The sequence below is a fragment of the Limulus polyphemus genome, unplaced genomic scaffold (genome assembly GCF_000517525.1).
Source record: "Limulus polyphemus unplaced genomic scaffold, Limulus_polyphemus-2.1.2 Scaffold200, whole genome shotgun sequence".
Taxonomy (NCBI): domain Eukaryota; kingdom Metazoa; phylum Arthropoda; class Merostomata; order Xiphosura; family Limulidae; genus Limulus; species Limulus polyphemus.
This window is the reverse complement of record NW_013665810.1, coordinates 396,763-411,169: the sequence shown is the minus strand read 5'-3', so window position 1 is coordinate 411,169 and position 14,407 is coordinate 396,763. Positions and strand designations below refer to the sequence as shown.

Genomic DNA, 14,407 nt, shown 5'->3' with positions numbered 1-14,407 from the left:
CTATTTTGAAATAAGTTCTTAAACATATTTTTACTGAAACATAGAACAGTAAATAAAGTAAAACAAACAATTCTCTTCTAGTTACAACCTTTGTACTTGGTTGCTGCTTGATATAGGTTGCTAAGCCTTTAAAAACTTTCCATATGGAGGATATGAAACAAAATATTTTTTAGGTTTTTTATCTACATTTGAATAACTAAAAAATCATAAATTACTACATTAATACAACAGAATTCCACTATAATTTATAAAACTTAGTAACTTAGACGTTTTTTAGTCTAAAAAAATATAAAATTTTGAGCAGTCTAAAGACACACCCTACCTCACTGAAATATTGGTTCAAAAGAAAGAAATGGCACCAAGTCCAATAAAAATGCTAAGAAAGCCACTAGGGAGACATTCTGAGCTTCCGATCAGTTATTCATGTGAAATATAGAAGTGTATATTAGAAAAAGAGGTGGGCAGAGTGACACTGTGTTTAATAAGAGGCTCTTATTTTATACTCTAGCTTATCAATATCAGTAATTTGAGTGTCTAATTCATTCAAAACTATAGCTCTGAGGAAGCTCCCACCTACTTTCACGTGAAATGCACTACTGCATGATGATGCAACACAAATCCATGAGCAATAACTCCCCCTATGAACTTGTGCTCATGAAACTTCATTATTTGATGGGTGGGAATGTTTGTGGAGGTATCTATTGGAAATACATTTTCAGGTAAGGAAAATGTTAACTTCCGAGATGATACCTCACATCTGTACACAGATATAACTAGAATCCCATGTTGAATTGGAGGAGGGACTGGTGTAAAGTTTATCTAGCTAAGCATCCTTCAGATGAACCCGAGTTAGTCACCCATGTGCTTGACCAGAGGGTGGCCCTTAAAAGGACCTTTTCGCGTTATCTGACAGTATTACATCGACGACGCACATCAACACTAATGGCGTAATTCAGCAGATGTCGGACTTGGTCGTTGACAGCAGTGGGATGCCGTTGTCACCAAATTAGGCTGGCCCAGCGTGATTCGTCGTCTCTGTCCATCAGACTTCGCCGCATGACAAGTGCTTTGTCAATACTAGCGGCCGTGACACTCTGCTGCAGTGAAACCGAGAGTATCGAGGAGAGGAAGAGAGGAGACGGATACTTGCATCGACTTATATTAGATTTGAAGATGCTTCATCTGCGAGAACGGGGTAGAATTGACGTTATTCAAGGTCACATCGCCGCGTGCGTTATCCAGTCATGCAGCGCCGCACGCTACTGATGAGATGCTTGGTTTCACCACCAAGGCATGTCACAGATTATTTGTCATCGTGAAGACAACGTGAAGTAAGTAGGCCTATATATTCAATTTTTACAATTTTGTTATTGTATGCCCACAAATGGATTTAAAGAAAGAAAACCTGGCAAAAATTGATACAAAACAAAAAACCCGACTATTTGGTTCAGATTACGTAGCTTTTGGGTTTACTGCTACTGGTGATAAGAATTGCCCATCACCATTATGCTTAGTTTGTGGTGATACGTTATCGAATAGTTCAATGCTGCCATCAAAGTTGAAGCGTCATCTGATATCGAAACATCCTAATTTGGCTGATAAAACTAAGAAATACTTTCAAAGGCTGAAAGAATCAACTTCAAAACAAGCTGCTGCATTTGTAAGGAAGGTCAACATTAGCGACAAAGCGAACCAAGCAAGCTTTGCTGTGGCAGAGATCGTAGCCAAGCAGATGAAGCCACATACAATTGCTGAATCGTTGATATTACCAGCATGCGTTGCAATTGCGAAGATATTTTTTGGAGATGCTGCTGCTGCTGAAATTAAAAATATACCTCTGTCTGACAATACAATAGGCAGGCAGATTACAGACAGTCGAATTTTTTGCTGTTCAAGTGGATGAAAGCACTGATTCAAGTGGAAAATCACAGCTACTTGCTTTTATTCGGTTTATTGAAAATGATGCCATTGTTTGCAACATAAAAATTCTTCTATATATCTTGTCCTTTTGTTGTTTCTGGCAATTCCCCGATGTTATTGGAATTATGACCAAAAATATCGTTAACATTGAGGGTACCATACTGATGAAACAGTGTTTTCCAATTTTTTCTAAGTAAGGAAAGTATATTTAATTAGCAATGCTCATTATCAGGTTGTTTTTTAGTTTTGTTCTAAGGAAGTAGCTTGCTGTGATCAGGAGTTAATAATGTAACATATATTGCTAGTTTCCTTCATAATATCTCAATAACTCACTATGGTGTGTGTGTGTGCACAAGATGCACTAATTTCTTACATATAGCTATTGTTGACCTGGTCATGAAGAGAAATGGGATATTTGGTGAGCATGGAAATGTTTTACTCTTTCTGATGGCCCGGCATGGCCAGGTGGTTAGGGCGCTCGACTCGCAATCTGCGGGTTGCAGGTTCGAATCCCTATCCCACCAAACATGCTTGCCCTTTCAGCCACGGGGGCATTATAATGTGATGGTCAATCCCACTATTCATTGGTAAAAGAGTAGCCCAAGAGTTGGCAGTGGATGGTGATGACTAGCTGCCTTCACTCTAGTCTTACACTGCTAAATTAGGGATGGCTAGCGCAGATAGCCCCTCGTGTAGCTTTAAGCGAAATCCATAACAAACAAACAATACTCTTTTTGTAAAGTATTCTTATTCTTCTATTAAGATGAGTTTAAATGTAGGATATTACACTAGGCATGCTAATTGTACTTCTTTTAAAGATGTCTTTAAAATAGTTTGTATTTCAACTAGTTAATGTTCTTGTATTTGTAGGTGCTCTTTAACTTAGCGATTCAGTATGCTGCCAATGAAATGAACACAGAAGCTCTAAACACCTATCAGTTGATTGTGAAAAATAGACAGTTTTCCAATGCAGGTAAAAAGTACTTTGTGGTTTTTAATGGTCCAACATTATATGATATATTTGATATTCCATTGTTGTTTTGAGTGAAAAGCCTCACTATCAGAAGTTTACAACAGGTAAAATTGAAATGCTGTTTATGGTTTTCCTCTTGAAAAACCTGTATTGGGCCAACAAAGAACACTATGTTTTAAATTATTATCAGTTTTGTTGTGTATTAATATCAAAAGTGTTTTATTTTTTAACAGTTGTGACTAAATACGTTGAATGTATTTGAACTTCAGATATTGTACGTGATCATGTTTCACATTCAGAGATGACAAATTTAACCCAAAAAATGAATGTAATATTCCCACTAATAGCTGTTTCAAGAACTTCATATATGTTCAATAATTAAATGGGTAGATCTTAAAAAGAAATTCTATCATAAAGAAAAGACAGACTGAGCCCCATCAAGTCGGTTAATCTTAACTATGAAATGTGTGAGACTCACTAATTCTGAAACACAATTTAATCTCAGTTCTACTCAATGAGTAAAGTTACAAAAATGAAACATTAAATTTGTAATCTATGTCAGATGTGTCTCAGTTTTGCAGCATTATTTATTTGTTTCTTTTAGTAACCCTCTTGCTACAGGCATCCTTTTCTGTGCGTGTCATGGGGTTTTACTGTGTTACATTCAAAATTTAATTAAAGTACTTTTTTATCATGGTATACAAATATACTTGGCATAGAAACATAGAAAATAATCCAGACTTTAATATTATACAAGTTTTAAGTTCTTAGTTTAATAAGGCAATATTTAAAAAAAAATCTCAATTTCTCCTAGTATGAGACTTGTGACATTTGCTCTCTAGGTATCCCCTCTTCTCTAATTTCTATACCACCCCTCCAAGAAGTATGTAAATTACTCACGTAATGGAATTTATTTAGGAGGTTTTATAGATTATGCAAATGAAATTTGAGACTTCTCAGGTGAAGAAAAATATTTTTAATATTAAGATGAAAATCACTTTACACCTGGGGCAGTAAACACCTTGATTCCATATATTCACAGAGAAATTTTTAGTGAAAATACTTCATTAAAACTTCCAATTTTTTGTCTACAAATGACTTTTAATGCTTATTGAAAGCTTGCAAAATTGCATGAAGATACACAAAACATATTAGAAGATATAGTATGGAAACTAAAGGTCAGTTTGGGGTCAATTCTTAGGTCGAATTGACTGAGCACATAGCTAGAGAGTTAAATAGTGATAGATCAGGCATGTTCTTTAGTACAGGAATCACAAATAAATGAATTTAGAAACAACACTCTTAAATTGAAAATATATAATTTTTTGTTACTTATAAAGTTATTTCATACATGTCTAAATTATGCATGTGGACATATGTTTTGTGTTCCATGTTGGATAAAAATAGAAAAAATAGCTTAAAAACAAAAAATAACAGATTAGCATGTTTAGATTACCAGTTGGAAAAGACAAAATAAAAATTTTTATTACATGTATATTTTATGGTTACAAAATAATCATCTGCTACCAGTTCCAAAACTTAATCCTCCCAAAATTAGAAGAAATATAATCTAAATATTACCCCTTTTTTTCTTGTTAAACAAATATCTATTACTTTAAAACATTTATTGTCTGTTATTATTTTTTAAAGAATGGTGTACTTCCCAAATGGCTGAAACATTTCCATAATTAATGATCTTCTATACAAGCAAGTAGCAACAAAAGTGTGTGGAGATTGGAATTTGATTGATCTAATATTTCTTCTACATGTAACATTTGTTACTTTAGGTTCTTGGGGTAATGATTAAATCTCCAGTCCAAAAAATAACAATTCATCATTGTTTCTTGTTTTGTGTGTTAATATCAGGTTTTATCTTGCATTCAGGGAGAAATACTGTCTGTAACCAAGTAAAATGAAATTTTAGCAAAATAAATTCACTTTAACAGCAGTTTACAAACACTTGTAATGCATAAATTATGAAATCATAATATTTGTAGTCAGATTGAAAAACTACATCTGCTGTTGGGTAGGGTAAGAAAATTTTTTGCTGCTTGAAAAATTGCACATTTTAATTTTGAATAGTTTCACTGAAAATGTTTAGATGAAGTTGGACATTAATACATGTATTTTTCACTCTTTATACTAGTATGTACAGCCATTTTTAATAACAATAATTTTATAAGTTGTTTGATATGTTCTTTATGTTATGTGAAATTTTTAAAGATAACTATCAGATGTTGTTTAATATTTAGGACGGCTAAAGGTAAATATTGGAAATATCTACTTTCAAATGGGAAGTTATCCAAAGGCTATCAAGTTTTATCGAATGGCTTTGGACCAGATTCCTACAACTCACAAAGATCTAAGGTGAGGTTTTGTATTAAACATATAAACTTAAATTGATTGTCTGATTGCAATTTTTATGGAGATGAGATGATACATTGTGAATATATGATTTGAATAATTTTCTGAAACATATTGTTATAAACTATATTTTAATCTTGTAATTTGATTGTTAGCTACCAGGGGCTGGGGATCAAAAGGTGTAATGATATAGGCCTAGAAAGTTTTAAAGATTTGATTTCATGTTTTCTAGTAATTTCAAGGGTAGATTATAAATACAATATTCAGTTTAGCATCAAGAAAATAGTTAAGAAAATAGAGAGTTGTTTCTAGCTGGTAAAATATACTAGTCAGTGTGTTTTCATTTTAAGTGAATTATTTAATCTTTGTTACTAATCATGCATATTGAATCACCTTGTACAAGTAAGTTGATTTTTATGTCAATGTAGTGCAGCTAGCACCATACAAGTTACCAAAGTGTTCAAGCTTGTAAACTAATGTTAAAGAATAAATAAAGTAGATCATTATCATTTATGTAGACTGGACCTTGAGTTATTTTCACCATATAATTTAAAAGTACCCACAAATCAAAGAACAAGGTTACTACAATATGTTAACCAGTATACAAAGTGGGATAATAAAATATTTTACTTTTTAAATACAAATATAATTTTATGATTACCTTGAAAGGAAATTACACTTCTATTAATTTTGTAAGAATTTAAAGCTATTGTTTTCAGTTTTCTTGATTATTGTTTGGAATGATCCAACACAAGAAAATGCATTTTGTGATAATGCTGAGTATATCTTAGTTATGCTTTAGAATACAATTTTATATTGATTAAAATAAGTTAATTACATCTGTGTAAGGTGATAAAAAAATAACACACATTTGTAGGCATGGCCTAGTGATTAATGTGCCAGACTGTGGACTTGAGGATCCATGGTTTGCATCCTGTTACTGAAAAATTGTACTCCACACTTTGGAGCTTTGAGATAATCATAAGAATGAAGACCAAATCCTGCTGTTCAATTAAAGTAGCACAAGAGTTTCAATTAAGGAAGACTAGTGCAAATAGCTCTTGTATGGCTTGCACAAATATCTAAAACAAACCAATACAAATTAACATTTGTTATATTACATTCAGTCACAGTTGTTGTTTTTTAAAAAAGTGCATTGAATGATAGCATTGATTAATCTTTTTTTTAACAAAATTCATAAATCTTCTAAAATTTATAATATACTGTAAATTTTATGTAAATAAATATGTTATCATTTGTTTTCTTTTTCCCATTTTTTTACATTCATTGAAGTATTCCGTCTTTTTAGGATAAAGATAATGAAAAACATAGGATTGGCATTTGTTAAGCTGGGTCAGTTTACTGATGCCATTACATCCTTTGAGTACATCATGGCTGAAAAACCTGATTTTCGAACTGCATTGCATCTCATTCTCTGTCACTATTCTCTTGGAGATCGGGAGAAAATGAAACGAAGTTTTCAGAAACTGCTGGAGATTCCTCTGGAATATGTGGATGATGATGATAAATACACAGCAACTTTGGTAGTGTGATAATAAGTTTATTTTTTATAAAAATGTGTATTATTTAAACAACCTAAATATTTACCATTGTCCTAATGTGAAAATTTAACTATTATTGTTTTACATAAAAACACAAGTCCTCCTAAACTACATCTATCGAATATGTAAAAGTAAAAATTGCTAGGAAATATTGATTTTTGTGGTTGGTGATGTATGTAAGTTAAATCTTACTTTACAAGGATACAATTTTGACCCTTTGTTTTTAGTAAGGGCTCGGTCCCTGGGATCGACCTCATAACCATTTTGTGCTTGTTATAGTTGTCATGATATAATGTGTAAATTCATTAGTTTATGTTAATGAAATTTGGCAGATTATCAGTAAACATTAAAATGTTTTATTATGCAAAATATCACTTTTATTTAAAAAGTCTTAAGGTTTGTTAAGCAATATTTTTCTCTTGTCTTGTTTTTCCTTTTGCATGTTGCCTATCCAACGTCCAAAGTAATTTTCATTTTAAGATTAAAAATATTTTTATGCATCAGAAAATTTTGAAATTTCACATGCAAAATCTTTATAATGTCCAGATGGTTATCAAAATGTTTCTTAAGAAAAAAAAATGCATATTTTATCTGTTATTTTCAGTAAGAAATCTCTGTAAGGTTCGGTAAATTTGACCGATCTTGTAACCACCATAAAAAATTAGGAAATAAATATAAATTATGCCTCTTTGTTCTAGAATGACAACAAATTATAACACAAAAACATAAAAGTTTAGATTAAATGGCTTAAATATCATAACATTATACGTTTATATATATTTGTTATATTTACCTTTCAGCCGTGTCTGGCTAACAATACAGAAGTTACAATGAATCGGCACACATGCTCTCATCTTACCATATCCAGTAATATAAAACTGACTTTTAGTCTTTACAAAATGACCTGTCTTGGCTGTGTTTTAGTAGACTAGTATTTTGTAAAATACAGTTACATTTCAATTATTATTCGTTATATATATGTATATAGATTATTACTATTTACAAATAACTTCTTAAACTTATTTTTCTTAAAACATATAACAGTAAATAAAGAAGTAAAGCAAACAATTATCTGTTCTAGTTATGACCTTTGTACTCTGTTGCTGCTTGACGTAAAGTACTAAGCCTTTTAAAATTTCGCACATAGAGGATATGAAACAAAATAATTTTTTTAGGTCTTATATATGCATTTGAAATAACCAGAAAATCATAAATTATTATATCAATACCATAGAATTCCACTATAATTTATCAAACTTAGTAACTAAGCTGTATTTCAGTCTAAAAAATATGAAATTTTGAGCAGACTAAAGACACAACCTACTTCCTTGAAATCTTTGTTTGAAATAACGAGATGGTTTCCTAACACCTTAAAATGGCTGAGAATGCCACTAAGAGGACATTCTGAGCTTTTGATTGGTTATTCACTTGTCATATATTGAAGTAAGTGTATATAAGGGACCGTTTCCAAATATGGAAAGAGGTGAACAAGGCCGCAATGTTTGATTTAGTACATGAGCAATATCTCAGCAAATAGAAAAAATATGAGGTTCTTATTTTATATTCTAGTTCGTCAATATTCGTAATTTGAGTTCCTAATTTGTATAAAACTATAGACTTTGTATTTTGACATCACAAATATCTAATTTGAACCAGTACTGCATTCAACATACCACCTAACACTCAAAAATCAATGTTTATCTGTGTTTTTTATATATTTGCTTTTAAGTTAAGAAATCGAATAATGTTTAATACTAAAATTTGAATTATAATCTACAATTTGATACCAAACTTATTGACATACATTCATGAAATAGTACTTCAATAAAATTTTGAATGTGAGTCAACAAGTGCGATGACATGGCCTTTGAACCATGATCTGTCTGGAAAGGGTTAAATTCCTCACTAATAACTGTACCTGAAGTTAAAAAACTCTTTTTAACTTTAATATCTTGTTTATTTGTATAAAGTGCAAAAAAATTTTATATTCTTTATTTACTTTTACAATAAAGACTTGTTTGAAAATCGACATCCTCATAAGATCAAGATCATGAAATACTGTATAAAGTGTCTTTTAACTTTTTTTTTACTGGTGATTTTCAGTTCAACTTTTCTGCTAACTAAGTCTTTGCATGCCTTACAGTAGAGACTTTCCAAATGTTTGACCATGGACAGTTGTTACTTATCAGTTTAATGCTGACTTTTAAAATTTTATAACTATAAAACTAATGGTCAATTTGGAGTCACGAACTTCACAATTTCGACCAAGTCCATAGCAAGAGTGTTAAGAAACATTTAAAAGATGCTTATCTTTTAGAGACTTTAATTACTGATTTTTATTTCTCATTACATTCTTTTAAAACTTTCTTATTTGCTACAGTTTTTTTTTTTTATAAAACTGTAAATTTGTTTTGATTAGAAAAACACTGTACACAGTTTCACTGTGTATGCAATCACTAGCATACAATAAAAAATATCTTTTTACCATATCCAAATTATAAGCAGACTGAGTTTTTGTAATCAGAAGATTAAATTTAAAATATTTAATAAGTTTTAAACCCACTTTATATTCATTTATATTTTTTTACATTTATGTTGAAGATTGTGTTTTGTATTCAGACCCACTATGGTCTAATGCAAACAAGGTGTAACACAGCGGCCTTGAAGGCAAAGTAGAACATGATATGGTCAAGTACAACATGATAAAGCATGCTTTTTGCAAGCTTTAAAAAAAGTCAGCTTTGTAATTGGTAATTATAGTAGAAGTTGTTCACAGACACCTTTTCTTCTGACAATATATCACCAAGCTAAGTCTTTGTTTCATTTTCTATGCACATCCCTGCTGAACTAAAAGCCTTTTTGCGTTTTACAGCTGAAAAGAATAGAAAAGAGCTTTCTTGACATGTTCAGGTCAGTAGCCTGTGACTTCTTGAAGCTGGGGTATAGGCAACTAAATCGCACCATGAAAACTAAGGTTGAGAAACAGAGATTAGTTAAAAATTGATAGAACTACTTATTAAAGTTACGATGACAAATTAGTGCAATTTTGTTCAAACTCTTGTGCTTTTCTCCCTAGAGAGCTGTGAGTGCCATGTTATTCTCTTAAAAATATGGAAATTCACCAACAATAATGATTTCTTTGGGAGATTGCTGAAACAAACATAAAAGCAAAATTTGTAATTTTAAAAAATCTGTTTATAAATTAAGTACTGTTTTTCTTATATAAGAAATTTATACTCTGAAGTTCTTGTCTTTGTTTTTTTCATGTGTGGAAAATGACTACAAGCTCATTTTCTACAATTTTTTTAATTTAGTGGTGCAATTTTTCTCTTGAAGTGAACTTCATCAATCAAAGTGTGGGAAAATTAAAATAGTTGAAATGTGCTATTTATCATGCTGTATCTAAAATCAGCTTCATATAGGTGAGATATAGCAACTGTGGCTGCTCTTGTTCTGGGATTGTCCAAAATACTTCATCTGTTCTCCCAGTTAGGTAATTCACATTTAAATTCATGTATATTTATCTAAATAGTAACCAACATGTTTTACATATCATTATTTTATTATTTCAGGATGATCCTCATGCTAACTTAATACTGGAGGCTATTAAGAATGATTCTCTTAGAAAGTATGAAAGGCAAAGGTAATGACAGTCTCTGAAGTCAACATTATTTACAGTTGCTTTTTTTGTTGTTGTTGTTGTTGCATTTATTTATCAATCTTATTTCTGTATTATTTTAATGCTCTAAGATATTGTGATTATATTGATTAAAAACTTAATCGACTATTTTGTGGTTTATTAGGATTCAAGAGGCAGAATGGAGTATTTTGACAGCATCCAAATTAATTTCACCAGTTTTATCCAGTAATTTTGCTGAAGGTTATGAATGGTAAGTTTAAACAAAAAGTGATAACAATTTCATGTGTTGGATGAAAAATGTAGTAAAATACATCCATAAATATGTTTTAAATCAAACAGTGTGAACTATGGAATATCTATTGTACTCTGTTTATAATTACAAAATAAACCTGTGTCAGTCTATTTGTGGTTTATGTATAGGTGTTGCTTACAGTTGTATTTTTGAATATTTGAACTTAGTTTTTTAATAATTTTATTTTGAGACTTCCACAAAAAATTGCTGTTAGGAGGTGTTCAAGGTTAGCATCCTATATCATTACATTATTATTTACAATCAAATCATCATTGTTTTGTGAGCAAATCTTTAAATATATGATATAACTATTTTATTATGTTTTCAAATAAGTCTCTTAGATAGGTTGGAGTTTTTATTATATTTGGATCATTATATAAGGAAACAGGGTAATGAAGCTTAAAGAAGGTTTATGAATTCTCTCCACCTAATAGATGCCAAAGTAAACAACTTTGTGGTTTTACTTAAAGTTACTCTTTAAGCTGAGTGTTCCAACCTTTTTCTTAAGTACGACTGGGTAAGAGGATAGAAACACTGGAGGACCACAATTTACTAGTAAATAACAATGACAGATGTGCTAATTTAACTCACCCATCATTACAAGAAGAGCATCTTGAGAAAGTGTTGTGCGATGAGAGCTGCAGTGATTAGTAATGAGTGCATGATTTATATGAAATCAATCATGTTGCTAGTTTAAAATGGTTTAATTCTAAATATAAACACAATTAAAGATTGATCAACTGCAGCATGATATCTAGAAAATATTATTTAGTTTAAATGAGTGCTGCAAATAGAACACCCCCAAAAAAAGGAAGAAAGCTAGTTTTAAAAATTGTCTTCACAATATTGTGCCTTTTCTATCCAAGTCATTAAAGACTTATTATTTAATTTCTCTAGTGCATATTGGTGTATAGAAGACATTTTAATGCTAGAAATAAATGACATTAAAACACCAAAATTTGTTATTTTTCTTTAATTGAACATTCACTGCTTTGCTCTACAGCTTATTCCGGAGTATTCCACTAAAACACAAACCATTAGGGTTTGTATTTTAGTGGAATACTCCTGAAGAAGCTGTAAAGCAAAATGTTGAGTGTCTAATTAAGTAAAAACAACAATTTGGTGTTATAAGGTCATTTATTTCTAGTATTAAAAGTCATTAAGGATGTTTAGAAAAGCACAAAATGTTGTAAGATTCTTTTATTTTTAGGTGTGTGGACCAAATCAAGTCATCTCCGTACAATGAACTAGCAAATGACTTGGACATCAACAAAGCTGTAACATATTTGAGGAAAAGAGAATTTACTCAGGTATATTATGAAAATCATTAATATATATAAAATTTTAGTCATTGCTTTGAACAATGGAACTTAATTTTCTAGAAAACATGTTAAAAATAAATTACAGGGCTTGTTCTACCCATTAACATTATAGCCATTGTAGCAAAAAATAATTTTTAGAAAGCATTTCAAGCCTTTTCTTTTTGTAGACAAAGTTTTTTTTAATTCTGGCAGTTACAGTCTTCTGTTTAGAATAAATAATCCTAACCTATAGCTTGAAAAAGGAAACAAACTTTCCAGAGATATTTGTAAATGTGTAAAGCTGAAAAGCTAAGTTGAAAGTTAAGAGTTGTGTCCCTTTTTTAAATATCAAATTTGATGTTAAATTTGTGTAGGTATTTGTTTCATGATTATCATTATAGTTGTAACTGGGCACTTTTGGGGTAACTTATGACTTCAGTATCGTGTAACTTAATATCTGTGGTTCACCAATAAAGATGACATGTTACTATAGAGTATTTTAGTACATGATTGTACATAACACGAAACATTACAGTAGTTTATTTTAGTACATGATGTTACTACATATCACGAAACACTGCAGTAATGTATGTTATTACATGATGTTAAGTGTGTATCGTACTAAAATACACTACTGTAGTGTTTCGTGTTATGTACAATCATGTAGATAGTAGTGTATTTTAGTACATGATTCACAGTACATAATGTATGTTTCTACATGATTGTACATAACAAGAAACACTACAGTAGTGTATTTTAGTACGATACACACTATAGTAGTGTATTTTAGTACATGATTCACAGTACATAGTGTATGTTTCTACATGATTGTACATAACATGAAACACTACAGTAGTGTATTTTAGTACGATACACACTATAGTAGTGTATTTTAGTACATGATTCACAGTACATTGTGTATGTTTCTACATGATTGTACATAACAAGAAACACTACAGTAGTGTATTTTAGTACGATACACACTATAGTAGTGTATTTTGGTACATGATTCACAGTACATAGTGTATGTTACTACATGATTGTACATAACATGAAACACTACAGTAGTGTATTTTAGTACGATACACACTATAGTAGTGTATTTTGGTACATGATTCACAGTACATAGTGTATGTTACTACATGATTGTACATAACATGAAACACTACAGTAGTTTATTTTAGTATATGATGTTACTACATGATTGTACATATCATGAAACACTGCAGTAATATACATTAGTACATAATGTTACTACATGATTGTTCATATCATGAAACACTACAGTAGTGTATTTTAGTATGATACACACTATTTTAGTGTATTTTAGTACATGATTCACAATACATAGTGTATGTTACTACATGATTGTACATAACACAAGACACTACAGTAATGTATCTTAGCACATGATTCACACTATAATAGTGTTACTACATTATTGTACATAACACATGAAACACTACAGTAGAGTATTTAAACACATGATTGTACATAGCACACAATACACACTATAGATGTGTATTTTAGCACATGACTATGCCATTACACATAGTACAAACTACAGTAATATATTTTAACATGATACAAACTATAGTTTATAGTAATGTATTTTAGTACATGATTATAAATAACACACTACAGTAGTGTATGTTACTACGTGATTGTACATAACTCATGAAACACTACAGTAGTGTATTTTAGCGCGTGGTTTCACAAGATACAATTTCTTACAATGTCTGTTGCTCAAACTTTGAAACCTTTAAAAGCAAAGATCATTTTTCAGTGCTGTTAATTTTTGCTCATTTGTTGACTCAGTTCATCATGGTACACACTAATTAAAACCAGGAAAATGTTATTAATTATGGTAAACTAAGATTATCATATAGTAAGTTCAAGAAATGTAAACACCCTAAAGACTCAATGTCTGAAGTGTGATTGGCAAGTTGTTATATCTCGCATCTAGCTTCAGATCACATGATCAATAATCATAGTATTATTCATTTTTAAGCAATGCAGTTCATAACTTTTGTAATTTAAATGACAGGATTTTAGGATTCATTGAGTGTAAAAGTACTGATAGTGTAGGTTATAGTATCCTTGGTGTGTTATAAAATTATTGCACTTAGCCAGATTATAAATTACATGCAGAGTTATAATGAGGCAATGTAATAATATCAGTATAGTACTATAATAGAAAGCTATTAATTTTTTCTGTTCATCCAACATATTTGGGAGCATCCCTTGCTTTTGTATAATTGATAACATGTAATTATCTCTGAATCTAAAGTATTGAAAAAAAATTTCAATATTATATTACAGAAGTATTGTCAAAACACAACAAAAACCTTTATT

The 14,407-nt window shown here is 30.6% G+C and overlaps 1 protein-coding gene across 1 annotated transcript in view; it reads left to right on the top strand.

Annotated features, from left to right (window-relative positions):
• LOC106478335 (intraflagellar transport protein 88 homolog) overlaps positions 1-14,407 on the top strand; it is a 74,037-nt gene that overhangs the window by 31,576 nt on the left and 28,054 nt on the right. Inside the window, exons 10-15 of the mRNA XM_013938873.2 lie at positions 2,791-2,893; positions 5,146-5,260; positions 6,567-6,801; positions 10,392-10,462; positions 10,623-10,709; positions 11,962-12,061. Coding sequence (XP_013794327.2) covers positions 2,791-2,893; positions 5,146-5,260; positions 6,567-6,801; positions 10,392-10,462; positions 10,623-10,709; positions 11,962-12,061 — 711 coding nt within the window. The remainder of the gene's footprint in view (positions 1-2,790; positions 2,894-5,145; positions 5,261-6,566; positions 6,802-10,391; positions 10,463-10,622; positions 10,710-11,961; positions 12,062-14,407) is intronic.